This window comes from Aspergillus clavatus, genomic scaffold (genome assembly GCF_000002715.2).
Source record: "Aspergillus clavatus NRRL 1 1099423829802 genomic scaffold, whole genome shotgun sequence".
Taxonomy (NCBI): domain Eukaryota; kingdom Fungi; phylum Ascomycota; class Eurotiomycetes; order Eurotiales; family Aspergillaceae; genus Aspergillus; species Aspergillus clavatus.
The window spans coordinates 2,550,084-2,575,489 of record NW_001517097.1 but is presented as its reverse complement, the minus strand read 5'-3'; the positions used below and the strand labels follow the sequence as shown (position 1 = coordinate 2,575,489).

The 25,406-nt window shown below is 52.5% G+C and overlaps 15 protein-coding genes across 15 annotated transcripts, besides 1 other annotated feature; 10 read left to right on the top strand and 5 right to left on the bottom strand.

Moving 5' to 3' along the window:
- Window positions 1–126: 126 nt before the first annotated feature.
- On the top strand, window positions 127–1,238 carry ACLA_042030 (uncharacterized protein; the record flags this gene model as incomplete). Its single annotated transcript, XM_001271406.1, has 4 exons — window positions 127–306; window positions 356–529; window positions 614–1,126; window positions 1,185–1,238. The coding sequence occupies 4 exons, from the start codon at window positions 127–129 to the stop codon at window positions 1,236–1,238; spliced, it is 921 nt and encodes a 306-aa protein (XP_001271407.1).
- Window positions 1,239–2,383: 1,145 nt separating this feature from the next.
- ACLA_042020 (putative MFS multidrug transporter) lies at window positions 2,384–4,331 on the top strand (the record flags this gene model as incomplete). Its single annotated transcript, XM_001271405.1, has 6 exons — window positions 2,384–2,537; window positions 2,596–2,690; window positions 2,755–3,078; window positions 3,141–3,299; window positions 3,350–3,717; window positions 3,776–4,331. 6 exons carry the CDS (start codon window positions 2,384–2,386, stop codon window positions 4,329–4,331), a joined length of 1,656 nt encoding a protein of 551 aa, XP_001271406.1.
- A 289-nt stretch (window positions 4,332–4,620) lies between these two features.
- tfb5 (TFIIH complex subunit TFB5) lies at window positions 4,621–4,956 on the top strand (the record flags this gene model as incomplete). The annotated part of the gene is made up of 3 exons (XM_001271404.1): window positions 4,621–4,639; window positions 4,701–4,852; window positions 4,909–4,956. The coding sequence occupies 3 exons, from the start codon at window positions 4,621–4,623 to the stop codon at window positions 4,954–4,956; spliced, it is 219 nt and encodes a 72-aa protein (XP_001271405.1).
- An 885-nt stretch (window positions 4,957–5,841) lies between these two features.
- Window positions 5,842–6,390, top strand: ACLA_042000 (Hsp20/alpha crystallin family protein; the record flags this gene model as incomplete). The annotated part of the gene is made up of 1 exon (XM_001271403.1): window positions 5,842–6,390. The coding sequence occupies one exon, from the start codon at window positions 5,842–5,844 to the stop codon at window positions 6,388–6,390; it is 549 nt and encodes a 182-aa protein (XP_001271404.1).
- A 384-nt stretch (window positions 6,391–6,774) lies between these two features.
- On the bottom strand, window positions 6,775–7,929 carry ACLA_041990 (putative lipase/esterase family protein; the record flags this gene model as incomplete). The annotated part of the gene is made up of 3 exons (XM_001271402.1): window positions 6,775–6,866; window positions 6,925–7,285; window positions 7,345–7,929. 3 exons carry the CDS (start codon window positions 7,927–7,929, stop codon window positions 6,775–6,777), a joined length of 1,038 nt encoding a protein of 345 aa, XP_001271403.1.
- A 756-nt stretch (window positions 7,930–8,685) lies between these two features.
- On the top strand, window positions 8,686–9,690 carry ACLA_041980 (enoyl-CoA hydratase/isomerase family protein; the record flags this gene model as incomplete). The annotated part of the gene is made up of 3 exons (XM_001271401.1): window positions 8,686–8,804; window positions 8,881–9,512; window positions 9,581–9,690. 3 exons carry the CDS (start codon window positions 8,686–8,688, stop codon window positions 9,688–9,690), a joined length of 861 nt encoding a protein of 286 aa, XP_001271402.1.
- A 722-nt stretch (window positions 9,691–10,412) lies between these two features.
- On the top strand, window positions 10,413–11,251 carry ACLA_041970 (rhamnogalacturonan acetylesterase RgaE; the record flags this gene model as incomplete). Its single annotated transcript, XM_001271400.1, has 2 exons — window positions 10,413–10,530; window positions 10,605–11,251. The coding sequence occupies 2 exons, from the start codon at window positions 10,413–10,415 to the stop codon at window positions 11,249–11,251; spliced, it is 765 nt and encodes a 254-aa protein (XP_001271401.1).
- Window positions 11,252–11,503: 252 nt separating this feature from the next.
- Window positions 11,504–14,026, bottom strand: ACLA_041960 (isochorismatase family protein family; the record flags this gene model as incomplete). Its single annotated transcript, XM_001271399.1, has 1 exon — window positions 11,504–14,026. The coding sequence occupies one exon, from the start codon at window positions 14,024–14,026 to the stop codon at window positions 11,504–11,506; it is 2,523 nt and encodes an 840-aa protein (XP_001271400.1).
- A 185-nt stretch (window positions 14,027–14,211) lies between these two features.
- Window positions 14,212–14,249: a microsatellite.
- Window positions 14,250–14,571: 322 nt separating this feature from the next.
- Window positions 14,572–15,648, bottom strand: ACLA_041950 (uncharacterized protein; the record flags this gene model as incomplete). Its single annotated transcript, XM_001271398.1, has 1 exon — window positions 14,572–15,648. One exon carries the CDS (start codon window positions 15,646–15,648, stop codon window positions 14,572–14,574), a length of 1,077 nt encoding a protein of 358 aa, XP_001271399.1.
- A 1,723-nt stretch (window positions 15,649–17,371) lies between these two features.
- On the top strand, window positions 17,372–18,622 carry ACLA_041940 (Ketol-acid reductoisomerase; the record flags this gene model as incomplete). Its single annotated transcript, XM_001271397.1, has 2 exons — window positions 17,372–18,534; window positions 18,595–18,622. The coding sequence occupies 2 exons, from the start codon at window positions 17,372–17,374 to the stop codon at window positions 18,620–18,622; spliced, it is 1,191 nt and encodes a 396-aa protein (XP_001271398.1).
- Window positions 18,623–18,972: 350 nt separating this feature from the next.
- Window positions 18,973–20,205, top strand: ACLA_041930 (threonine/serine dehydratase; the record flags this gene model as incomplete). Its single annotated transcript, XM_001271396.1, has 2 exons — window positions 18,973–19,309; window positions 19,388–20,205. The coding sequence occupies 2 exons, from the start codon at window positions 18,973–18,975 to the stop codon at window positions 20,203–20,205; spliced, it is 1,155 nt and encodes a 384-aa protein (XP_001271397.1).
- A 123-nt stretch (window positions 20,206–20,328) lies between these two features.
- ACLA_041920 (putative Rad51 family DNA repair protein) lies at window positions 20,329–21,831 on the bottom strand (the record flags this gene model as incomplete). Its single annotated transcript, XM_001271395.1, has 2 exons — window positions 20,329–21,645; window positions 21,772–21,831. The coding sequence occupies 2 exons, from the start codon at window positions 21,829–21,831 to the stop codon at window positions 20,329–20,331; spliced, it is 1,377 nt and encodes a 458-aa protein (XP_001271396.1).
- A 308-nt stretch (window positions 21,832–22,139) lies between these two features.
- On the top strand, window positions 22,140–22,536 carry ACLA_041910 (uncharacterized protein; the record flags this gene model as incomplete). Its single annotated transcript, XM_001271394.1, has 2 exons — window positions 22,140–22,357; window positions 22,431–22,536. The coding sequence occupies 2 exons, from the start codon at window positions 22,140–22,142 to the stop codon at window positions 22,534–22,536; spliced, it is 324 nt and encodes a 107-aa protein (XP_001271395.1).
- Window positions 22,537–22,771: 235 nt separating this feature from the next.
- On the bottom strand, window positions 22,772–23,898 carry ACLA_041900 (TBP-associated factor 8 family protein; the record flags this gene model as incomplete). The annotated part of the gene is made up of 2 exons (XM_001271393.1): window positions 22,772–23,550; window positions 23,631–23,898. 2 exons carry the CDS (start codon window positions 23,896–23,898, stop codon window positions 22,772–22,774), a joined length of 1,047 nt encoding a protein of 348 aa, XP_001271394.1.
- A 491-nt stretch (window positions 23,899–24,389) lies between these two features.
- ACLA_041890 (cytochrome c oxidase subunit VIIa) lies at window positions 24,390–24,972 on the top strand (the record flags this gene model as incomplete). The annotated part of the gene is made up of 4 exons (XM_001271392.1): window positions 24,390–24,419; window positions 24,518–24,560; window positions 24,760–24,795; window positions 24,893–24,972. 4 exons carry the CDS (start codon window positions 24,390–24,392, stop codon window positions 24,970–24,972), a joined length of 189 nt encoding a protein of 62 aa, XP_001271393.1.
- Between the last annotated feature and the right edge of the window lie 434 nt (window positions 24,973–25,406).

Genomic DNA, 25,406 nt, shown 5'->3' with positions numbered 1-25,406 from the left:
AAAAGAATTGCCTCCTCAGCTATCCATGAATTCTTTTTACCGTCCTTGAGGCACGCGTTTCTGACCAACCTCCTCCTACGTAGCTAATTCTCAACCTTTCCTGTGAACTGCCCTTCTTTTCATAATATGCCAAATGCGCGTCCACTTCTTCGCGGGGAGATCACATACTCAAGTGCCAAAACAGAAGAGGTGAACGTTCTCCACCGATTGCGGTACCATGATCAAAGAGATGAATTCTTTGCACACATTCTCGAGAAACGTTACTGGGTCGAAGCGATAGTTGCTCATCACCTGAACCTGGTCATGGTGAGTTGCTCTGAATCTGAGGCTGACATGAGACACAAATCTCTCTGAGGCGATGTTCAAGCGCCTGGTTGCGGAGAGGCTCTCTGAATTTGGAGTCAATAAATCACCAAATGCACCCGCGCTGCTTTTCAAAGTCTGCAGCTCGCATGCATTCTACCCCTTTCCAGCATCAGACAGCGGCTCAGAACAGGCCGGGATCAATGAGGATGGTTTTGTGCGCGCAGTTTGTCTACTGATACTGAGTCCTGTCCAACAACACAGCACCCAAGTTCCAGGGACTGTGCATCGCTATTTTTCAGGAAACTAGGGCCCACATGGTGGTTGGTATATTGACATCCGCGGTAAAGACGCCAGTGACTTCCGCAGACGGTTGTTCCGGAGCCTTGCTCTTCCTGCCAGCTCTGGCACCAGCACCAGCTATGACACAAAAATAATGGTCCCTCGGTTCATATGGCTTGAATCCAAAAAAGAAGAAACTGATTCTGGGCCTAAACCTGACCAGCAGGTCGTTATTACAGAGGATGAGAGCGAGCTATCAATTGACATTATAGACGTCCTTTCAGAGTGTCCCCCCGAAGCTGATACGCTGAGCGCAAATCCGTTTCGCGAAAGCTACCGTATCGTCCTACCATCACTGCCAAAATGGACTGGTGACTTATCTATGCTTTTCATCCCTAGGATAGAACTTGTGGCTTTGTTAAAGCTGGTCCACCAAGTACAGGGGGAAAACTCAGTAGATTCAGCAGCGGCGATCAGAGGGCTAGGTAATGAGGAGAAAATCAGCTGGAAGAGGTTCGACTCTGCAATGTCGGAACAATCCGTGAGTTGATTCGGACTAAGCTATAAAAAACTTGTTCATCAGCTAACATGTATCACAGGAATGTATTGCAGATGGTCTTTCGAAGATCTTTAGCGCCTTCTCAACCGCCTAAGAGACAACTGGGGTTCGTAATTTTATGAACACTTTCTAAACATTATCTAGTTGATGTATAGAGCATAATGCTTATATAGAAAGAGATACATTTGAAATTTTGATTCCTACCCCAATCTTATTGAGCACTATATGATAAGAGTCATTTCAGCTGCAGCAGGGTTATATAAGCATAAAGGGGGATTTAGAAGCATATAATCAGGATACATAGCGCAACCATTAGGCATTTTTGATGAGTTTAGTTCGTGGTATGGCTAGTTACCTTATTATAGAAGAGCTTACAGGGAAATTGTTTTGTCCTACGCAATCCGCACACACAATAGTGTCTATGGCAAGTAGTATTCATTAAGCGTTTTCCAGCAAAGGTTAAAAGAACTCAGGGTTGGGATATCCTGGGCCGTAGCTTTGTATACCTCCAGCTTTCCAGGGAGATACTCATAGCCGAGCCTTATATCCCAGAGGAATCCGTAAGCTTCATGTGGGAGCAGCTTGTCACATCCCTCCATTCAGGCCGGCGTGCTCGCGTAGCGGCGCGCGTTCCAGAAGTTCTTATGTCTCCGTATCGCTGACAAGTTATTCGCCGAGATCCCTTTTTAAGGATAAACCTGGAAACTGGGGATTAAATCAACTGTGAGATGATCACTCCAAGCAAAAAAGGCGTCGCTAACAAAGACAAGATATTGCTGTATCATACTTGCGCTATCGAACATTGAACAAATGGCTCCTGTTAAGCCAACATCTTTCATTGTTGGAGCTGGGGATTTAACATGGGAAAATTGACGGAGTTCAGCATCGTGTTTGGAAAGGGGACACTGCACGCTATCTACACAGTAAAACATCCAAATCAGTCAGCATCAGACGCAGGTGCCATTGGCGCTAGATGATGCTTTCCCATGATGGTTGAATGCAAGATTATCTTATCAAAACCTGCATCGCGAACAACTGAGCAAGCCTGGTCATGATTGGAGTTGTCGAGCTGGCGTTGATTATAAATGCCCGTTTCCACTCTGAATAAGCTCCCCAACTTTTCCCGTCTCGACAGAGTACGTACTCTATATATAGTCTCTCATGAGAGAACTTCATGGAGAGAAAGGAGATACCAGTACTATTTTCCAATAATTGAATGCTCGGTATCACGGCAACACAATGGCGGTTGAACGAGAACGAGATGCATCGCCTTCTGAGGCCACGCCTCTGATGGAGCGCACCCCTACATACAACGAGGAAACACAGACATCGCTTTCGGTCTTTCGGGGAACCATTCTAGTCATTGCTGTTGGCTTATTACTATTCATTCAGAGTATATGGATATCGTTTCATCCTCAATGGCCACAACAACTGACGACTTGCTATGATAGCCACAAATATCTCAATGTTGACCACTGCCCAATCTGACATTGCTGCAGATCTCGATGCTTTCTCAGAGACTACCTGGTTCAGTTCAGCATATCTCGTACGCTCATACGTCCTCGTGCCCCTTGAAGGCATCACAGAAAGCTAATTGTGCTTGTGCAAAGATTGCAATGTCCAGCGTTACTCCTCTAGCAGGACGTCTCTGTCAGATCTTCACGGCCCGTAGTTACACGCTTTTCTCGGTCATACTGCTATCCATCGGACTATTCATCACTGCAGCTGCTCAGAGTCTGCCGATATTCCTTCTGGGGCGCGCAGTATCTGGGTGCGGTAGTGCCGGCGTCATGGTCACATCCTTCATCTTGATCCTCGATCTTACGAGCAAGGAACGAAGAGGTCTTTTTATCGGCTTGCTTAATGTCGGGCTGACGACTGGCATCTCATGTGGCGCCGTTATTGCCGGGCTATTGACGCCCAAGTATGGATGGGTAGGTCATTTGCTCCAGAATCCACAATGTCTGCGATATTGCTGCTGACTCAATGGCCCCAGCGTCTCATCTTCTGGATCCAAGCACCTGCATCATTGATTCTGGGCTTGGTCGAATTTTTCGCTGTCCCCGGCAACACAGTAAAGGGCTCCATCGAGCTCGGGGCACAGTCAAACTTGAAGAAACTTGCCAAGGTCGACTATCCAGGTGCCTTGACTCTAGTAAGTCCAGAAAGGATATTGTTATAGATGATCTCTGACCCTTCTTCCAGACCGCCTCGGTATTTTTGCTACTCTTCAGTCTTGCATCGCCCGATTCAAGTGTCACAGTTGCGCCTCTGGTTCTGAGTGTTGTGTTTTTCTCTAGCTTCCTCCTGATCGAATCGAGATTCACCTCCGAACCAATTATCCCAATCGAGGTCCTCAAAGCTAAAAGCGTTTTGGCCACTTGTGTGGCAGCTCTCATCTCGATGATGGCCCGCTGGTCGATCCTCTTCTTCACCCCCGTATATGCAATGGCGGTTCGAGGATGGTCTCCTGCATCGGCTGGGTTGATCCTGGTTCCAACCAATGCTGGGTTTGGTCTTGGGGGTCTACTTGTTGGATGGATCCATATTCGCAAGACAAGTAGCTACTACATGTGAGTGATGCTGCAATTATCTACCTAGATTGGCCCCACTAACTCTCTGCGGCGGCAGCTCAACCCTGGTCGTACTTTTGTTATTTGCTCTGACAAGCTTCGTCCTGGCCTTGCTCTCAACGCCGTCTTCATCAACCGTTGCTTATGTTGTCGCCACCTTTCTCAATGGCTTCTTCATTGGCGCCTCAATGAACTATGCGCTCTCCCATATGCTTCATCTCACGAACCCTGATGTGCACTACATCACTACCTCTTTATTAGGCATGTTCCGGGGCTCCGCCGGAAGCTTTGGATCAGCCATCGGCGGCGGCTTCTTCCAGCGTGAGCTGAAGAAAGCGCTTGAGAAGGGGTTCGGTGAGAATGGTCTGTTTGATAAGGGGGAACTTGTTCGCAAGTTGTTGGGAAGTCCTGCGCTGGTGGGACGATTAACAGACACGGAGAAGAAGGTCGCCGTTGAGAGCTATGAGCACGCTATCAAGGTATTGATCCTCGGAGGCTGCGTTCTCGCTCTGGTGTCGACAATCGTCCAGGCTTGTACTGGATGGTCAGCACCATTGGGGATGGAGAAGGGAGATGGAGACGATGTAGAGCGAAGCTCTGAAGGGGAGGAGTAAATACGCTATAGATCAACAATTGACAAATGAGCTAGACTCAGTATTATCAACACACCTAGTATTATTGATCTTCTTCTGCTATTTGTCAAAGTTGACAATATTAGAGTCGTCGTCCCCATGCAAAAGGTGTCTGCCGTATTTTTTGCCTTGGTGCCTTAAGATGTCTTGGCGTGAATATGAATCGCATCAGAGCGGATATTCCACCTTGACTCCAATAATAGTTTTCACTGCCAACTTGCACCTTTCTCGTCCCAGTGCCCCCTCTCAGACCAGAATACCGGAAATAATCATGCCGCGCGCAGTAAGAGGTATGTTTGATCTCTTATCTTGAGAAAAGATACAGTGTTGCTGACAGATCACGCATCACAGGAGTGCTCATCGAGTGCGATCCGTCCGTCAAGGCCATTATCCTCAAGTACGACGAAGAGAGACACGACTATATTGTGGAGGATCTAGATGACGACCGCCATCTTGTCATCAAGGAGAGCCAGTTACAGAATTTGAAGGAAAGACTGGGAAGGGTAATGGACACAGACACTGCTTCTTGAGAAATGGCTTTGTTAACGGTCGGAAACAGGAACTCGATGAGAAGGTTATGCAACCTGAAGAATCCGAGTCGGAGTAGAATACAGGCTCTCGTCCTTTGCCTGTAGGACAAATGAACACCCGCCACATCGTCGTTCCCCTTGTCCTCACCACCAGCTCATCCAACCTTGGGAGTCTACCGGGATCCGGTGCTGCATCGGGAGTAGCAAACCCAGGGCAGTCCATGTGTATAAACAGGTTCCGCGCAGGTTGAGCATCAATGATGATGATGATGAAGAGGAGGAGGAGAAGGATATGGAACTACATCGAAATCCTACCTGATTCCCTCACGACTTCCACCATGACCATGAATCATTACGTTTTCCTGTCTCACATATTTCGTGCTATGCCCCTGCATGTGTGGTGTTATATGAGGACATCGATGTCTAGAATGTTTGTGTCATCATTTCGTTCTAGTTGGATACCTGACCTGGTGGCGAAGCATCCAATGGCTGATAGCCAGAACGCGCTGAACGGAACCTTGGAGCAGGGAACTTCATGCAATAATGCTGCAGACTATATGACAGCTTAACAAAGGATTTGGTCTGGATGAATCTAGGAGGTTCCATGGATAGGCGCTTGTCTTCGAGGCTTCCCAAGAACTTCGCTGCGGAGAAAGCTCGGAGGATCACGTGATCTGTATCGAATCTACGCGAAGCATCCAATTTCTACTCGCCACTTCGAGCAATCTTGCATCATCAAGCAACATCTAGGGAGTTCGAAGAGGAGTTTTTACGATTTTCGGAATAGCATCATTATGGATTCTCGATTCATAAGTCAAGGGTATATAGAGGACCTCGAACCCCGTGTCAACTTTGTCTTCAAGTTCTCAGATCAGAATCAAGACTCAAAACAATACATCGACAATAACAGCTTTCCAACAACTCCTCTTTCTTAATATCCTTACCACACAAGCCCAATCAATATGTCTCTCTTCCGCACCTTCCACACTCCTGGCGACTTCTCGCCTCTCTTCCGCCTCCTGGACGACTATGATGTCCACCGCTCCAGCAAGGGTCAGACTTCCGCAGGGAGCTCCTTTGCGCCTCGCTTTGACGTGCGCGAGAGCAAAGACGCCTACATCCTCGACGGCGAGCTTCCTGGCATCGCACAGAAGGACATTGATATCGAGTTCACCGATTCCGAGACCCTGGTGGTCAAGGGCCGCACCGAGCGTGAATACCATGCCGGCAGCCCCGACGAGTCCAGCGAAGAATCTTCCAAGAAGTCGTCGGACAAGAAGGAGAACACCGAGGTTGCGCAGACCGGCGAAAAGCAGGTCAGCAAGTCCGATGAGAACAAGCACCGCTACTGGGTGACCGAGCGCTCCGTCGGCGAGTTCCACCGCTCCTTCCAGTTCCCCACCCCTATCGACCAGGACAACGTCAAGGCCAGCCTCAAGAACGGCGTCCTGTCCATCACTGTGCCTAAGAAGGCTGCTCCCACCGGCGCCAAGAAGATCTCCATCGAGTAAATTGGCTGACGACTGAGCTCATTCGCATACGAGCATGACTTGACGACTTGCGTTTCAATCTTTCTTCCGTTTCATGGACTGATACTCGATTTCTCCGCATGCACTTGATGGAAAGTGTGAAACGGGTGGATGCGAGTCATTCCTTTTACTTAATTATGTACTATTTCTATCGTTCATAGTGACTTAATCTATTTTCACATCATCGCATTTTCCAAATTTCCGTAGAACGTTACTAGCTGTAGGCATAGTACTGTTTGGTCCTCCGATGGACATTAGTGAGTCTCTACTAAGGTAGAATGCTGGTTTCATGGAGTGGAAATGCAAATGACGGAGGGGAGATGCTGTATACACGATTACGGAGGCTTTGAGCAAGTTCTTAGACACTCACTCATGACTAGCATACGCATTTTCCAAAAATTGCACTGCGCTGTCAAATATTGCATCCCTGAGCTTCGCGTCAATGAAAATGGACGGAACTAGTCGGTGGAAACCGTGTTAGCGAGTATACACAAGCTGGGGAAAGAATCATCATACTCTCCAACCACCCATGTATCTGGCCCTCATCGAATCTACTCTCGATACGGTAGACTCTCGACTGCATCTTGGAGTTCTGCTCACTCATACCGCGGTTGACAGCTGCAGCCTCCTCTTTCAACCGCTCTATGAAAACACTCTGCTCCTGCAATAGAATGTCCACCTTGGGAACGACAAACATCATATGCCGCGGCAACGACTCGATGTCCGCCAGGATGGGGTTCAGCAGAGGATTACCCATATTCTCCAGCCTTTCGGGGCCTGCATACGCATCCATCAAGGGCAGGAGCCAAGCCAACGGATCTTTCTCAGGTATCCCCGCAGGCTTCGGCTTCTCCCACGGTGGTAGCCGCAGATCAACCTTATCGGAACCTGGCGTGTCATCCTTCTGATCACCATAAGAGTGTGGAAGAAACCCACCGGAGCGTAGAAAGTCACCGACGCCTTGACGCAGAATTCCGTCTGCGCCAACCACTGCGCAACCCCTAGGGCCAGGTTCCCACCCGCCGAGAACCCGCTCACGCTCAAAGTCCTCGGGTTCGCGTTCCACAATCTTTCGGCATTCTCGACCAACCACTCGGCCACGTCTTGGACATCCTCGTGGGCGGTCGGGAAGGTATACCGCGGAGCGTATCGGTAGGATGTCGACACGACCACCGCGCCGGTGTCGTCAGCGACGCGCTGACAGAACGAGGTCTGGCCTTCTGGCAGCCCGCCGAGGAACCCGCCGCCGTGGATGTTGAGGTGAAGCGGGCGGAGTCGCGTCGGGCTTGGTTTACCGGGGTGATAGACGATTGCGCGCAGGGAGTGGCCGGGTGCACGTTTGAGGGGTATGCTGATGGCTGTGCGGTGGCCTTGGTAGAAGAGCGTGGAAAGGTATTGGATGGTGTTTGTGAGAAAGACGATGGGCTGGAGGCCGAGCAATCGCCAGCGGAGAGTGAAAGGGAGAGATGGACAGAAGATGGCGTCGTACAGAGGTCCGAACCAGGCAGAGAGAGTCGACATCGCGATTCGCAGGCTGCGGCTGACTTGTTGGTGATGATGATATTGGAGAAGTTGCGCCTGAAATGAGAAAAGTAATCCGGCTCGTATTGGGCCATTCCATTTGTCTACCACTTCGTCTGTGAGTCATCTTCTTCCTCAACAGGTCATTACTCGGTATATTCGCAATCAAATCGACCGATCTAGTAGATATTTATCAGGGAAGAAGCTGATGGGTCGAGAGAAGGTTGAAGCTTGGTGGTTGGGCCTGAGAGGTAGACAGACATTAAATGACCCGGTCATGGATCACTCTCTCGCCGGGCCGTTCGCTCAGGCAGGTTAAAATGGTAGATTGAAGCCAGTATATCCAATCGCATTATGAGTGAGTATTGTAGCATGATTTTCTCATCTATATGACTTCCATCTCCATATCTCCATAGCTTGTCTAGTCGGACCGAGGCACGTGAAGCCAGCATTGTTAAAGGGCTGCATCTCCATCTCATTCTGGGACCACACCAAACATCTCAAGTTATTTTCAATCAGTCTTGCTATCTTTTTAGGCTTTGCAAAACAAGAATCTGCCATCATCTGCATAATACGACGTATCCCGGGTGTTGACCAGCATCCAGCGCTCGGAAGCCATCGACTGCGAGACTTGCCGAGGTCCGTTTGTTCACTTTGAGGTGCCAACATATAACTAACTGACCATACCAGCACACAACAAAAGGCGCCTTTAGGAGCCTCAAATCACATTATTCTAGCCTCATAATATCAGACAAAATGGCACAGTTCACCTACGAGTCAGTAAAATACTTCAGTGTCCGGTTTCCGGCTGAATATCAATATGTCGCCCATGTGGAGATCAATCGCCCAGACAAGATGAATGCCTTCTTTGAGGCGTGAGTGACCTACCTATCGAATGGACTACAAGGATCCCATAATAAGCCGTACCTCTCATACTAACAAATAATCCAGGATGTGGATCGAGATGGGCCAGCTCTTCGACCAACTCTCCCAGGACCCCTCAGTCCGGGCCATCGTCCTCAGCGGCGCGGGCGACAAGGCCTTCACAACGGGCCTGGACGTAACCGCCGCGTCGGAAGGCCTCCTCTCAGACGAAAGCAACAACGGCCCACTCGATCCCGCACGCAAGGCCGTCCACTTCCGCCGACACATCGCCTCTTTCCAGGACTGCATCACAGCCGTCGAGCGCTGCGAGAAGCCCGTCATCGTCGCCATGCACGGCTTCTCGCTCGGGCTGGCGGTGGACCTGTCCACGGCAGCGGACGTGCGCGTGTGCGCGCGCGACACCCGGTTCGCCGTGAAGGAGGTGGACATCGGGCTGGCGGCGGACATCGGCACGCTGAGCCGGCTGCCCAAGGCCGTGGGGAACTTTGGGTGGGTGAAGGAGGTGGCGTTGACGGCGAGGATCTTCGGTGCGGAAGAGGCGCTGCGCGTCGGGCTCGTCAGCTCGGTGTATGAGTCGAAGGCGGCGGCTGTGCAGGGGGCGCTGGCCATGGGCAAGCTGATCGCGTCGAAGAGCCCCGTCGCCGTGCAGGGCACGAAGGAAATTCTGAATTACTCGCGGGACCACTCCGTGCAGGATGGTAAGTTGCTTCGGGGGGGGTTCATTGCGGTGCATGTCTGTGGGGATTGGCGTGCTGACGAGTAGCAGGTCTTCGATATACGGCTGTGTGGAATAGTGCTGCGCTGCAGACCAAGGACATCTCTGCAGCGTTGCTGTCGGGGCTGAAGAAGCGCACTCCTACTTTTGAGAAACTGTAATTGTCCGCTATGGAGGGCAGTACTATCTAGAAAGGTAGAATGTATATCAAAGGCTGTTTCATAAACGGAGTCCACCGAGCTCGAGGCATAACCACGTATCTCGTAGAAATCTGCATACACAGTAAACCAGAGTGACAACAGTCGCCCACAACGCTCTAATGATCTCCCTCCTCAGCAACCAAGTGAAATCGACAATGACAGGTGGAAAATTCCGAGAGTCGTCCCGATTCCCCGACTACCCTGTCCACGGAGAATTTCTCCGTTTCGAATAGACTAGACAACCCCTTCTGCACAATCCTTGACATCACTGCAGAATGCAATCGAGAATCAACCCAACCGTCACTCGGCTCGAATCCGGGTCAAGACTCTGCACATCAGGGCCAAGTGTGCGGAGACCGGCGTCTTGCATCATTACCGGTAGTGTCTCAGTCCTAAACACCCCCTGTTTTCTCTTCGAGGGTTATGAAACTCCGCTGGGCCGAGTGTGTCTCAGGCTCTCAGCGTGCGAATTGTGAGGGGGGGCCATGTACGTGTGCAGGATGTATGGCTGAGGAGCCCAGTGGGGGATACACCGAGTTCTATGGATGTGTTTTCCACGTATACTCTATGGCTTGGTGGCCGTGGCAGCGGACGTATATAAAGAGTCGCCTCTACCCCAACAAGTCCTCGTTTACGGTGGTAGCCTCTTCATATCCAAATTCTCAGCTGCACCTCAGTCAAAAATGAAGACTCTGGCTCTCCTCTCTTCGCTTGCCCTCCTCCCCGGCACGCTGGGCGCGACCCTCTACCTGGCCGGAGACTCCACCATGGCTCGAGCAGGCGGCGGGCACGGCACTGACGGTAAGCTACCTAGTACTCCTACACGGCCATTGCGAGGTCAGCAGGGAGCCAGCATTCTAAAATTTTCCGCCCAGGCTGGGGCCAGTACATCTCATCATCGGTCTCGGCCAGCGTCTCCAACAAAGCGATGGCCGGCCGCAGCGCGCGCTCCTACACCCGCGAAGGCCGCTTCCAGGCCATCGCCGACGTCCTCCAGCAGGGCGACTACGTGGTGATCGAGTTCGGGCACAACGACGGCGGCTCGCTGTCGACCCGCCACAACGACAACGGGCGCACCGACTGCGCCGGCACCGGCGGCGAGACCTGCCGGACGGTGTACAACGGGGTGACGGAAACCGTGCTCACGTTCCCCAAGTACCTGGAGAACGCGGCGCGGATGTTCCAGGCCAAGGGTGCCAAGGTGCTGATCGCGAGCCAGACGCCCAACAACCCGTGGGAGACGGGCAGCTTCGCGTACGCCCCGTCGCGCTTCGTCGGGTATGCCCAGTTGGCGGCGCGGGTCGCGGGCGTGGACTATGTGGACCATGGGGCGTATGTGGCTGATATCTTGAAGTCGCTGGGCTTGCAGACCGTCGACTCGTACTTTCCCAATGACCATACACATACCAGTGCCAAGGGTGCTCAGGTCGTCGCGAACGCGTTCCTCAAGGCTGTGGCGTGCAGCAGCGTCGCGCTGAAGGATATCTTGAAGACCACAGACTTTCAGGGGAAATGTTTGTGATCTAGGATTTTTTTTCGTTTCAAATCCTTGTAAAAGATGACATGGGAAGCTTGGTCATTTCTGTCTATGTACTGGTACGGCTCGCGAGATCTACATCAGGATGCAGACCACTCCCAATAATTTAAAAAGTAGAACAAACATAGCCAGGTCAAAGATCACTGTGACAGTCGCTAGAGGTTGGTCATAAGTGTCGTCAGAAATCGGCCCGCCGCGCTGGGTGGTATCTCAACTTCAAATCAAGAGATTATCCTGTCATTCCAATTCCTCCACGGTCGCTTTGACAATTCCGCGCTTCTCCATGCGACGGTAGTACTGGGCCAGATTGGGATACCGATCGCTCGGGAGTGGCCCGCTCTTCAACACCATATCCCTAAGGACGGGCCACAAAAAGCAGTCATCAAGTCCAAGGGCCGGTCCTCCCAAATAGTGCTGCCCGTCCACGGCCTTCTCCCATGTATCCAAAGTGTCCAGTTCAACGTGTCCATCGCTGCTCGCGCCTTGACGCCAGCTCTGCAAGAGTGTGTCGATCTCGGGAAGTCGATCACCCCCGCGCAACACTTCCACACCTGCTCGTGTAAGCCCCGAGGCATGCTGTGCCAGGAACTTCATGATTTCGGCATCTCCCGCGACTTCGCTGCCATCTGTTGCGATGAACAATGGTCGTTGATCGTCCTCGGTGACTTTGCCAACTGCTGTCTCCTTCGGTGACTTGGAGACGTCGTATCGAATCCCGTTCTCGCTGAGCGCAAGCCGAACTCGCAAGTTCGCCACAGAATCAGACCCTTCGATTAGCGTGGTTGTCGTTGTCGTGACAAAATTGACCACATCAAAGCCTCCACCGTACACGGCATCCCAGTCGAACTCGACTGCATGGTTCTCTTGACCAAACGCACGGATCAGCCGATCGGTGGCCGTAGGGTCCCCATGAATGACCGGGCGGGCCCGCTGATGGTCCTTGGAGACGGCGCCCTGGCCCCAGATGGTGTCGCCGGTCGGGCTCAGGAAAGTGCCAATGTGCCGGAAAGTGAGAGAGATACGCTCGCCGCCATACGCCAGTTCTTCTCGAGATTTTTCGGCCTCTTGCCGCTTGTCGGGCCGTATGCCATGAAGCCAACGCATGTTGGTCGTCTCCCCCAATATGAACAGCGACTCATGGGGCATGGGTATGCGCTGCGTAGGTCTCTGATCTTCATCGGGACCTTTGACCTTGTTCCGCAGCGTCATCACGCGCTGAGCACCAAGACTGACGTTGCAGATAGATGAACCACGGACAATGTCGAGTGTCTTGTCTGAGTGCTCTGAGATGCTGTCCTGTCCATCGCGATAGAGTTGAATGAGGACATGATTGAGCGGATGGCCTAGGATCCGCTCGACAATGACACGCACCTGGTTCACGGCTGGCGTGAAGGGATGCAATGGTGGAGACTCGTCCGCTGGATGACGGTAGATGGGAATTGATCCGTTATCCGAAGTCTGTCCTTGAACAGCGACCAGACGAGGAACCTGCCCCGACATGTGATACATCTTCTGCCAAGCGACTTCACTTCGGATCTTTTCAAATGCATCGGGCGGAAGATCCAAATCATGGATGATGCGGGAGTCTCCTTCTCCGATCATGTCGCCTGGTCCACGGATATCCCGCGAGCGCTTGGCTTTACTGCTCCGCGACCCATCTGCGCGAGTAGACGATTCGGCCTTCTGGTCCTGTCGTTTTGCGCGGCGCACACGCACCCGCGCTTTCTTCTCTCCCGAGGGACCTTGCGATTGAGCTGCACTTCCTGGCGACCCAGCTGTCCCGAAGCGGGAGCGAGACCGCGCCAGGTTTGACAGACTTAACAAAGTTTCCTCTTCACCGTCGCCTAGGTCCACCAGCTCAAGCCTCCGACGCCGACTCCGCGAGGAGTCTGCTGCTCCCTCGTTAGCCGTGCAACCGCGGCCTGTCTTAACATTGAGTTCGTCCAGAACCCCTTCAATCCCAACAGCGGTCGCTGGGTGCGAAGGCTTAGGGGTGGTTTGACGGGCAATGGCATCCGTCTCTTGCCAGTCCAGCTCTTCCAGGAGTTCCTGCGACGTAATCCCACTGGCTCCGAAAATATCGGCCATCCGGCGCATCGCTTCCTCATGGCGGGCGAAATCGCGGAACCCCAGGCAATCCTCGATCAGCGTCACCGAGAAGCCATGGCGGACAGCATCCAGCGCAGTAGCATAAACGGAGACATTGGAGAGGGAACCGCAAAGGTATAGTTCTGTGATGAACCGTGTGCGAAGCGAGAGGATCATGCCATCATCTTGTAGAGCAGAATAGTCCGACTTTTCCATCAATGTGTCCGAGTCCGCATCCAGGGCAGCCAAGATGGGCGCGGGAAACTGGACGCCGCTTGTCCGCGGTCGGCAACATTGGGACGACTCGTTCGACAGAAAGGCTTCCTCGTCCACGGGCGTTTGGGATTCCTTCTGGCTCCCCCGATCGGACGGGCCTCCGAGTTTCGGTTGCTTTTTTCTCCGCTCCTCTCCCGCAGGGCCAAGCACGATCCGTTCCTGAAGGTCCGAGTCTATGAGGGGTCGGGGTGACTCATAGTACGAGCGGACCCAGAGAACATCTCCGGTGTGGCGGAAGGCATTGACGAGCTGGGGGAGAATCTCTACAATGTCGGCAGTATTGGCGACGTGGAGAGCACCAGATGGACGAATGAAATCATTTTGAAAATCGAGGAGCAAGAGGGCCTTTCGGGTCTGGATGGTGGGCAGAGCACCGAATGAGGAGATGAGGCTCATCGTAGGCACATGATCGATGGGGGGGGGGATCAAATCAACAACGATGGTCTTAGAATTGTGGGCTGTCAGGGTCCAGGGACTAGGGAGAAATGATGATTTGCCACTGGTTGCAGATAGTGGATTGGTGTCTCCAAATTTCCATGAAGGACGTCGGCCGGAGTTGATTGTGTTGCTGGAGATGCCAGGTTGCTGCTGCTGCTGTTGTTGATTTGTTGTTGTTGTTAATGCTGGCGGAGCCCAGACACCTCAGGCAGTCAGGCGTCACTTTCCACCACAAGACTGGTTAGTTTTACTGTCTTTGGTATGGCCTCTTGATATGTGACCCTGTCTTATAATCACTACGGAGTAATTATGCGGGTCCCAGGCACAGTCTGCTTACTCCGAGGAACTGGCGAGATTTGCTTAAAAACTGCCTAGCCAGGCAGAGACAAACATCAGGCCGTCATATTCTAACGTTGAAAAGCTAACGTAAGGGTTGGACTGGGGTTTAGACTAGACACTAGAGACAGTGACCAGCTGACTCTTTGATTACCTATCCCTGGTTTCTATCTAGCATCAAATGGCCACATCTTCTCCGCCTTTGCTACTGTCATGTCTTCGCCACGGGACTCGGCTTCTTTGGCAGTCTGTATCCATTCATTATACGCTGCGCGATGAGCAACCTGAGCAGCATCCCATGCATCATTCGGGATCCACCCATCAGAATTTGTATCAAGGTTGTCTCTTAGCCAGGACTTGAGTGCCTGAACAGCCTCAAAATCTTCATAGTCGCGAGCATGCTGTTTCAATTCTGCTTCTGTAGGAGAATATGGACATGAGCCCTCTAGCCCCAGTTCTGCCCAGCGAGCTGAAAGCTCAATTAACTCTTGGCGGACAGCGACAGCGGAGTCTCTCCAAGTTGTGTGACAGTAGTGGAAGAGTCGAAAAAGAGTTGGGTCAAGTAATCTTGCAGGACGAAGCTTAGGAATAAGGGCTGTCATAACCACATCATATGTTTGATAACAGACAGATGCATCTTTTAATTCTCGTTCCTTTTGTTCAGAAATTTTCATTTCATTTTGTTCATTCTTAAGTAGATCTTCCTCGGGGGCCCTTGGGAGTGCAGTGAAATCAGGTGTCTCATTGGCATAAATAAACGCGGGCTCAATGCTGGTTGATTGCCAATCTATCAGGCCAGTAATAACAGTTGGATCTTTGGCAGAGACGTAGATATTCCTCTTGTGAAAATCCGGATGAAGCAGAGCTGGTGTAGCAGCGTCCTCAATGCGTTTATCTTCAGCCAACTTTTGTATCACCTCTTGACTTATTTTCAATAGACGGATGTGATCTTGAATTGATCCTTGATATGGCAGAAGCTTGCGATTATTGACGGCATCTTTGGGTAAACGAGAGAAACCGGTATCTATCAAACCTCGACAATAACTTGTGAGATCTCTCCAAGGTCCACAATTGGGGCTTGGGCCACGGTAGAGTTCATGTTCTCCCGGATTTCGGTTCCAGAAAACTGGACTGCAATGTGGTCCTACACAGAAGCCCTGCTCAAAGGGAATCTTTGAGTCCAAGTCTAGAGGCGCATCTGCGAAGTATAGACTGCCGTAGGCCGGGAAGTCTAGTGAAGCCATCTTTTTCATTATTAATGAAAGTGCTTTAGTGCACAGCATATGTTGTTCTGGGTTCATTTTATGCCACTCTTGATGTAATTGAACACCTGTTACATGCTCCTGGATAATATATTCTGTTCCAGTAGGATTGGAAGGATTATCACTCCAGTCGAGAATTTTTGGTATCGGAAGCGAAATCTTGGATTGTACTATAGACATATATTAGTGAGCATGCCAGCCATACTCTCAAGGGCAGGGGATATAGCTTAGCCTTACAATAAGTTATAGTTGCAACTTCAGAGTTGGTTGTTAACCTTGGCGGGCCAGCAATACCAGTAGGTACCCTTGCCACAACACAAGATCCATTATCCATTATTAAAAGGAAGACTCTGTTGAATCCACCTTCTCGCTTCTCATATTTGACAACACTGGTGGCCCCTGGACATATGTAAACAGCCCGATCACACAGTGCTGAGAAGTCAAACATAACATGGCGAGATTTTCGCTCGAGCTCATCCCGATTGAGCCATCTTCCACCTGTATACGAATGCGGATCATGTCCTAGAATGCAAAGTCAGTGACATATTAACTCGTTGGTCAATGACGGGGAGTGTATGCTACTAACGACGAGTCAGTTCTTGCGAATCTGTTCCTGTGGATGTGCTGTCGAGCCTGGTATATGGCGAAGGTGCGCTGTTCTTGTTTCCCATGTCGGATAATGTTCGAGATGGGCAACGGAATCGGCAATGCTGAATGATTGACGAAGGGACTCCCAACCGCCGCCAGACTCGGAGCATATCAGACTGCTGGTCTCCTTTTTCAGATTGTCAGGTGCAGGGAGGTCGAGATTGGAGGTCTGAAGCGCCCCCTTGGCCCTTAATGCAGCTGATTGTTTTGCTGTCTTGGCATTTACTAATTAAGTTATCTGCATTACCGCCCACACCTTACTGTTAGGCTATCTAGATATATATATATATAGGAACTGGGCCATATCCTTCTCCGCCCGTCCAATGCCTCAGATGACCTGAATATGATTATATGAGATAATAATTTATGCAGGACTTGGGTATAACACCATGCCGTACTCTAATCGCTGTACACAGTAGTTCCTCTGAGAGAACCACCCTGGATACTATGATATAGAAGAAATATCTTAGGAGGATTTGAATGGACTACCCCAAGATACTATTATAGATGTAAAATTGAGCCAATTACAGAGTCCTACTAACTTATGAGTCGAACATCATGTTCTGACCACCTTGCAGCAGCTCAATATTGATCAATTCGAATCCCAATATTTAGTCACTATCTTGCACCAGCTCCGAAGTCGATCGGGTCTGGGCTCCGACTCTGTGACTCAAGCCATCCACTTTCTCCATATTCTCAGCAGTGGAGACGCGGACCGGACAGACATCGCAGTCTCTAAGTTCTAGGTTGAGGGACTCTAAAAGTCTTGACGCCTCCATACGGGGGTTGTGCTGCCCTTCCACCCGACCAATCACACCGCGTTCTAGCCGACATCGGCCGGGGAGCGCTGGCTCAACTCCGGTCACGTGCTGCACATGGCCGGTTCTGTCGTCCTCGACAACGACCTTATAAGTTCTCTGGCTCATCCGGCTTCTCTGAAAACTTTCTTTCTTCTTCCCTCACTATTCAATTCTCATCTAAATCTCCTCTCTTTACCTTCCTCCATCCTCTTTCCTCCCTTCCCCCCCCCCCCATTTCTTCCTCCACAATCTTCACAATGGCTTCCCGTGGACTCCCCCGTGCCCTCCGTCTGGCCCGCGTCGCCGCTCCTCGCTCCGTCATCTCGGCCGCCCTCCCCCGGCCCGCTCTGGCGAAGGCTGCTACCCGTGTGGCTGTCTCGACCGTCCCCGTCCGTGGTGTTAAGACTATGGACTTTGCTGGCCACAAGGAGACCGTCTACGAGCGTGCCGATTGGCCCCGTGAGAAGCTCCAGGAGTTCTTCAAGAACGACACCCTTGCTCTGATCGGTTATGGTTCTCAGGGTCACGGCCAGGGTCTCAACCTGCGTGACCAGGGTCTCAACGTCATTGTCGGTGTCCGGAAGGATGGTGCCTCGTGGAAGGAGGCCATTGCCGATGGCTGGGTCCCCGGCAAGAACCTGTTCGACGTCACCGAGGCCGTGCAGAAGGGTACCATTGTCATGAACCTGCTCTCCGACGCTGCCCAGAGCGAGACCTGGCCCACTCTCAAGCCCCTCATCACCAAGGGCAAGACCCTCTACTTCTCCCACGGTTTCTCCCCCGTCTTCAAGGACCTCACCAAGGTCGACGTCCCCGCCGATGTCGATGTCATCCTCGTCGCCCCCAAGGGTTCCGGCCGTACCGTCCGCACTCTCTTCCGTGAGGGCCGTGGCATCAACTCCTCCATTGCCGTCTTCCAGGACGTCACCGGCCAGGCCAAGGAGAAGGCCATCGCCATGGGTGTTGCCGTCGGTTCCGGCTACCTCTACGAGACCACCTTCGAGAAGGAGGTCTACTCCGATCTGTACGGTGAGCGTGGTTGCTTGATGGGCGGTATTCACGGCATGTTCCTCGCTCAGTACGAGGTTCTCCGTGAGCGTGGCCACAGCCCCTCCGAAGCTTTCAACGAGACCGTCGAGGAGGCCACTCAGTCTCTCTACCCCCTCATCGGTGCCAACGGTATGGACTGGATGTACGCCGCTTGCTCCACCACCGCCCGTCGTGGTGCCATCGACTGGTCCAACCGCTTCAAGGAGACCCTGAAGCCCGTCTTCAACGACCTGTACGACAGTGTCCGCGATGGCTCCGAGACCAAGCGTTCTCTGGAGTACAACTCCCAGAAGGACTACCGCGAGAAGTACGAGAAGGAGATGCAGGACATCCGTGATCTCGAGATCTGGCGTGCTGGCAAGGCCGTTCGGTAAGTTTTTGACAGTTCATCCACACTTGACCTTGGAATATATGCTAATTCCTTCCACAGTTCCCTCCGTCCTGAGAACCAGAAGTAATTTAATTTTGCATCAATGGGAAGGCGCGGGAAAAGTTACGACTGTACTATGACTGGCTTGATTTCTTTTTATTTTTTCTTACATGTTCATTGAGTTAATAATTGGGATAAGAGAATACCACATTTCGATCTTTTTTTTTTTTTTTCACATCAACCTTGCTTTCTACTTTCTTCTTTAGAGTGCAGATGCGTAATCCGTGTCTCGCCATTATAGCTCGCGATGACTCGTATCGACTTTCTGCCAACACAATCTCCACCGTAGTTTTATTCCCCCGCTTCCCCAGTCCATCGACTTGAAGTAACGGACTAACCAATTCACAATTGAACCTCCAAGATTGTTGACCTTGCAAGATGACTGAAGCACCGATCGTGGCACGAGCCTTGACTCCCGATGCGGTGCACTCCGCCTACTCGTTGATCCAGCAGTACATCCACCGTACGCCCCTCCTCACCAGCCAGACGCTCAACACCATCGCCTCAACGCCCCAATCGCCCGAATCGCTCGTCGGCACGCCGTACGAAGGCCAGCCGCCAGCGAGCCCCAAGTTTCGCTTCTTCTTCAAATGCGAGAACTACCAGCGGATCGGCGCCTTCAAGGCCCGCGGTGCATTCCATGCTCTGCTGCGACTCCTCGCAGAGCGGGGTGAGGAAGAGGTCAAGAGACGGGGTGTAGTCACCCACAGCTCTGGTACGCCATCAAACCATTGACGGATTGCCCTCATATGCCATATTTCCTCTTAACGCTTTTTTTTTCCCCCCGGCACAGGAAACCACGCCCAAGCCCTGGCCCTGGCCGCCTCCACCCTGCACGTCCCCGCGTACATCGTCATGCCAAGCATCAGCACCCCGTCGAAGATCGCGGGCACCCGGTCGCACGGCGCCGAAGTCGTCTTCAGCGGGTCGACGAGCACGGAGCGCGAGGCCGTCGTCGCGGAGATCCAGGCCAAAACCGACGCCATCCTCGTCCCGCCGTATGACGACTTCAACATCATCTGCGGCCAGGGCACGACCGCCTTGGAGATGGAGGAGCAGTACCGGGATCTGGTCGGTACAGACCCGCATCTCAGCGCTCACGGAGCGAGCGACGCAGGCGCGGGGTCAAGACACCTCGATGCGGTGATTACGCCGGTCGGCGGGGGCGGGCTGAACGCGGGCGTCGCGACGTTCTTCTCCGACAAGCCGACGCGGGTGTTCGGCGCGGAACCCAGCTTCGAGGGTGCCGACGACTGTCGTCGGGGCCTGGCGGCCGGGGTGCGCGTCGAGTTGGTGAAGACGCTGACCATTGCCGATGGGCTGCGCACGCCGGTGGGGCTCCTGAACTGGGGAGTCATCGCGGACCGCGGTAAAGTCGCTGGTGTGTTTGCTGTGTCGGAGGAGCAGATCAAGGCGGCGATGCGGCTCGTCCTGGAGCGCATGAAGGTGGTGGTGGAGCCGAGCGCGGTGGTCGGACTAGCAGTGTGCCTGTTCAATGAGGAGTTCCGACGCCTGGTTGAGAAGGAGGGGGGTGAAGAGGGGTGGGATATGGGCATTGTGTTTAGCGGGGGCAATACCACCGTGGAGGCGATTGGGAAGCTATTCAGCTAATTTTTCGGGGATATACTCGAGGATGCATAGAATAGCGCAGTGTGGTTTTTTTTTTTTTTTTGCACAACCTACACATACCCATCACAATCCATAGATAGACTCATACAAAACCACTTCAAGATATCACGCGAATTCAATGCCATTTCTGCCCACATGGAACTTAAACACCCCCTGGCTTCTCTCTCGCAACTCCTCTATGATCCTCCGCGGCCAATCCTCGCGCCCCCATTCATTAACCCTCCCCACGAAGCGACCCTGCAGAACCACCTTCTGGCGCAGAGCCGCCTCCCGCCGAGCGTCTCCAACCGTGGCCATAGGCGGAAACGGACGCACGGCATCCCGACGCACGATCAGCCGCAGCGTCGGGAACCCACCCCAGGGAGGCGGAAGCGGACAGCGGAACGCTAGCACACTCGAAGCCGTGTTGCCAGGAGGATGATACGGGTCAAACGGACCCGAAGGTTTGTGTGCTTGCTGGGCGTAGCGCTGGGGATCAGGGATCGAGCGGCCGCCCGAAGCAGTACATGTATAGGCGACTGAGCAGCTGAAACGTGTCTGCAGTCTCTTCAGCTCGAGCACCAGGCGCGCGTAGACGTCCGCGAGAGAGAAGATACGTTTCTGGTCCCGCGCGAGCTCGAGATCGGCGGCAGGTCGTCCGATGTTCTCTGTGCGGGCGACCTCGTCGTGCAGCTTGTCTTGCCAGAAGAACGCAGTGGCGCTGTCGATGAAGATGGCGTGCAGCGGCCTAGGGGCAGAGAGGTGGCGCGGGGTATCAAGCAGGTATGTGTCCAGGTTTTGTAAGGTCGCTAGGAGAGACGATGAAGATTGCGGGCGGAAAACATGGACGTGTTGCAGGGAGGTCCTTACGATCGTTTCCAGCTGTTCAGGCGTAGGCGTCGATGGGTTTGTTTCCGCCTGTGCTACGTCCTGTGGGATCTGGTTGCCATGGTTTTTGAGCCTCCTGTTGATAACCCCAAGAGCAATCGTTCGGAGACGTTGAGGGTCAAACCGGCCATCTGTGTCGATGAACACGACCGCTGAGTCTCGGCCGTCAAGCCGGATTCCGTTGTAGGTTGATGGCAAAACGGCAACGGCAGTAAGGTAATAGAGGAGCTGAGTCTTGCCAGCTGCAGATGAGGTGCTCGAGACCTCAATCACCGGGTCTCCTCGCTTCACGCGAGCAGGTACAGGAAGTCTGTAAGCTCCAGCTGAGACAGTCCGAGTCTCATCGACGTCCATCTTTTGGTGCTGGTCCCCATGCTCGTCGATGTCCTCTGAAATCATCTCCTGTTCCAAGTCCTGAGGTTTGCGTTGGGCCTGAGAAAGAGCCGGCAGCACAGGTGACGGCATGAACACCCCCAGAAGAGCATCCAGATCATGGACGCCCAGTCTTGAGACATCTTCGACTCGAGGAACCAGGTCTCTCAGGTCACGTAAAAGCTGCGAATGTTAGCGAGTGTTGCTTCAATTGTTGTTGGGCGATTTTCGAAGAAAATAGCGTAGTTTTTACCGATATACAAGACTGCAGGAAAAGGAAGATATATATATAACACGGATTAACTGTACCTCATGCAGTCCCTCCTGGTGTACCTCCCCAAGCAATCTTTCCCCGAAACTGGTAGACATTGCTCACTCGAGCCTGAAAGAAGCATATCATGGAAATCCGAACATCACGACAACTGACTTTGTTGTTGGCAAATCCCTCTGGTAGCAGTATTCCATAGAAAGGTGTTGCGGTGGTTTTGATACCGTGAACGTACCAAACCATCCATCGATCTATTATTGCATCTCCGGGAAGAGAGCAAAAGGTTTCCGCTTCCACCATGTCATCTCTGCCACCACCATCGAACTCCAGCACAACCGGTACATTTGCAACTTCAAAAAAGAAACTCTTCCGGTTTATTCAAACATAATACACGATACAATAAACCGCAATGGCGCCCCTCGTCCCGGTCTTCCACGCCGAAGCGCTCCCAGACCATGTCAACGTCGTCAGCCGGAACTTCCAGGAAAGGCGTCGCAAAGGAGGTCCCGTCGATCTGAAGAAGTGCAAGCTCCTCGAAATGGTGCAGTACTCGTGCAACCCGCCGCAGGATGGAATCCCCAAGCCCGGAGTTGTCGTGTGCAAGCCGATCGTCCGGCTATTCCGACGGTACAGTTGTTCCGCATCGCTTGGTAGACGTCTTTTACTGATTCTCTCTCTTTTTTTTTTGTTTTGTTTAAAGGTGCGCCGGCGGTTTAACAGTCGAAACGACAGCGTGGGAACCCATACGCATAGCGGAAGAAGAAGCACAGCGGAAACGCGCAGCAGAGGAGGCGACCAAAGCCTGATTACGACGAGAGAGCATACACACAGCATGTGAGCGGAGTTTGGGAGCTGAAAATCTACAAATACGGAATAATATCAGGGATTATTTTGGTTCCTCCGCCTGCATGGGTCTATATTGTGCTCAATGGGTATCTCTTGAATACGCTCAGTACAAGAAAAAGAAGAAGAAAAATTGGGAAGAATAGAACACCCTGACGCCTGCCTCCGCATCTCGCATGATGGTCTCATGGACCAGACCTATGTGCTCACCCAGCTTTCCACCCTCGTCACGCTTGTGGTATCCTTCGGTCCCGGTGATTTGTCCTCTGCTCTTCGGTTGCTGGGGGCCGTCGTTCGACGCCATAGGTCTCTTTCACAATTGATCACTGGCGGAAGCTCTAGACTCAATGGGACTTTGGGTCGAGCCGGCTTGGGTTCCGCATCCAGCGTCCCGAAATCGATTTCCAAAGGCGCAGCTGTACTCGACGCAGCGGTGTCTCTCTGCACCTTCTTTGCGATGCCTTTGACTGTCTTCTCGAACATACTATCCATGCTCTCCATTCTCCGACCCCACGGTCGCTTCTCACGGCCCGCAGAGCCAAGTTGGTTATCCTTGAATGATGCTCGCGCTAGCTTGCGCAAGGCCTCTTCGCCATGTCTGCCGTCTTCGGTCGCGCGCTCGCGAATCTTCCGTGGATCTTGCTCGCGCTCGGTGAACACCGGAGTGTGACGGTAGGTGTGTTTACTCGGGAACTGAGGGAAATGCTTTGGAATGTATGCGCTTCTGTCACGATCGTCGCTGCCGCTTAGTTCCGCGCCCAGAAACGGCAGACTGACCCAAGAATCTTCTTCTGGCGGTGGACTGGGCAGGAGGATGGGGACCGGTGGGACGTCTGGCAAGGGTTTCACGTGTGGGAGAAGGTCGCCCACGCGCACACGATGTCTCTTAAAGGCATGTTCAACATCTTGAGGGATAGGTTGGGTACGTCGACTCGATAGCATCGACTGTCGAACATAGGAAGCGAGTTTCAAGAAATCTAGCAAGCATCCCAAAATCAATAACACTGCGACTAGAATGACCTAGACAGCTATTTTGCGGTCAAGGTGTAGAACGTACACTCCTCCGCTGCATTGCGAAAGCTTTCCAACGCGGCGGGATCAGCGATGTCGAATCCAGATTCGCGAAGCGACAGTCCAATAGAGCGGTTCATCAGATGGTCAACCCGGGCATCGTCAGTGATCGCGGGCTCCGGAAGAGCTGGAAGAACGGGGTTCAGCAAACGGTGATGGTGGTGATAAGGGCGCTTCAAGCGCTTCGTGTCGGGAGCATTTTGCTGGAGAGGTGAGGTTGAGGATCGCTTGAGGGGGTTTTCAGAGGACACCATGGCGGTGTTGGGCGCTGGACGTGATGGATGACGGCGAGAGTGTCGAGACATTCTCGATTCGGACATCGCAAGAGCTTCGTGTCCGGTCACGTGTTGGTGCCTGAGGCAGGCAGATTGCTGGTGCTGCACGGCATGAATAGAAGGGAGACAGGAAATTCTGATGTAGAAACTCAGATATATGGTATATATCGATAGTTATTGTATAAGTCAAGTAAAGAGTAATTGATTGAATAGTGACTCTTGTCTATATCTATCTTCGTGCTCTCTCTCTCCTCTTGCCCGTTCCCAGCAACCAGTCAGGCCACTCATATCGGTCGCTTACGTGCCGGATCGGAAAGCTTCACTTCGACTTTCAAGTTCACATCATCGTTCGCTCCCCTCTCTTCCTCCCTCCGCCAGCCCCCCACAACCACCACCAAAGCAGGTATCCCGTCTGCTGAAACCGCACTCATTACTCTGGTTCAATCAGATATTTTCATCCATCCGTCGCAATGGCCGCCGCTATCCCTCCCATCACCGGCGTACGTCCACATCCCACTCAGGCCATACCCGTTGCTTTTTCGCTTCGGCTTCGCACCTTCTTGGACCAATCCATTGGCTAACACAAGTGATGATCTAGATGCTCCGCCGTGGTCTCGTTCTCGATCTGAGCACCGCCTTCGGTGAGTCCCCCGTCCTTCTACCGTCTGAACAGCCCCGGAATCGCCTCGACATGGAAGCGCAGGAATTGTCCCACGGACATCCGAGGGTCCGAAGAAGCAATCCGCCGCGACCCTGATATGCAGAATGGCTATTTGGAACATATCTGGGCAATACACGCAAACCTTGACGGGGCTAACGCTTCCTCGCTGTCACATACAGGCTTCGGCACCACCTTCGGCTACCTCTGGTGGTACGGTACGTATTATCGCAACCATTTCCCCAGCTAGAGAATGACTAGAGCATTTCCCTGCAGCCCTTTTTTTTTACCCCCTTCTTCTAACAGGCTTATCAGGCTACCACCTTCCCCGCGTCCGCGCCCGTGACTCCTACTACACCCGTCTGGAGCAGGAGCGTGCTGCCCAGCAGGCTTAGAGTCGATAATCCGTCGTCCAACGCAAAGATCAGAGAACGGCCAACATGACAAACCAACGTCATCCGCACCTGCCCCCCATTCAAGATTCCATGTCCCGCTTGTGGTTCGATGATGGCCGACATTGGCATGGAGGCAACTCGCTTGGAATTGGTCATACCGTTGCCGAGTGCTCGCCGGGGCGGGCTAGGGTGACGCCGGTGTTGCTTTGTCTGATTGATGTGTTGATTGAAAATCGAACGCAATGAAACTCCGAAAGGAAAAGAAGAAACTTGTTCTACTAGGTCGCATTGGTTCAATTTTGTTGTTGGTTGTATATATACGGTGGTTGTTAACTTCAAACATGCCGTTACTCGTTCCACTCTATGTGCGAGGGCGTAGTATCTAGACACTGTAGTCATCCGTGCTCGACACTCCCAGTCTAGTCGATCATCGC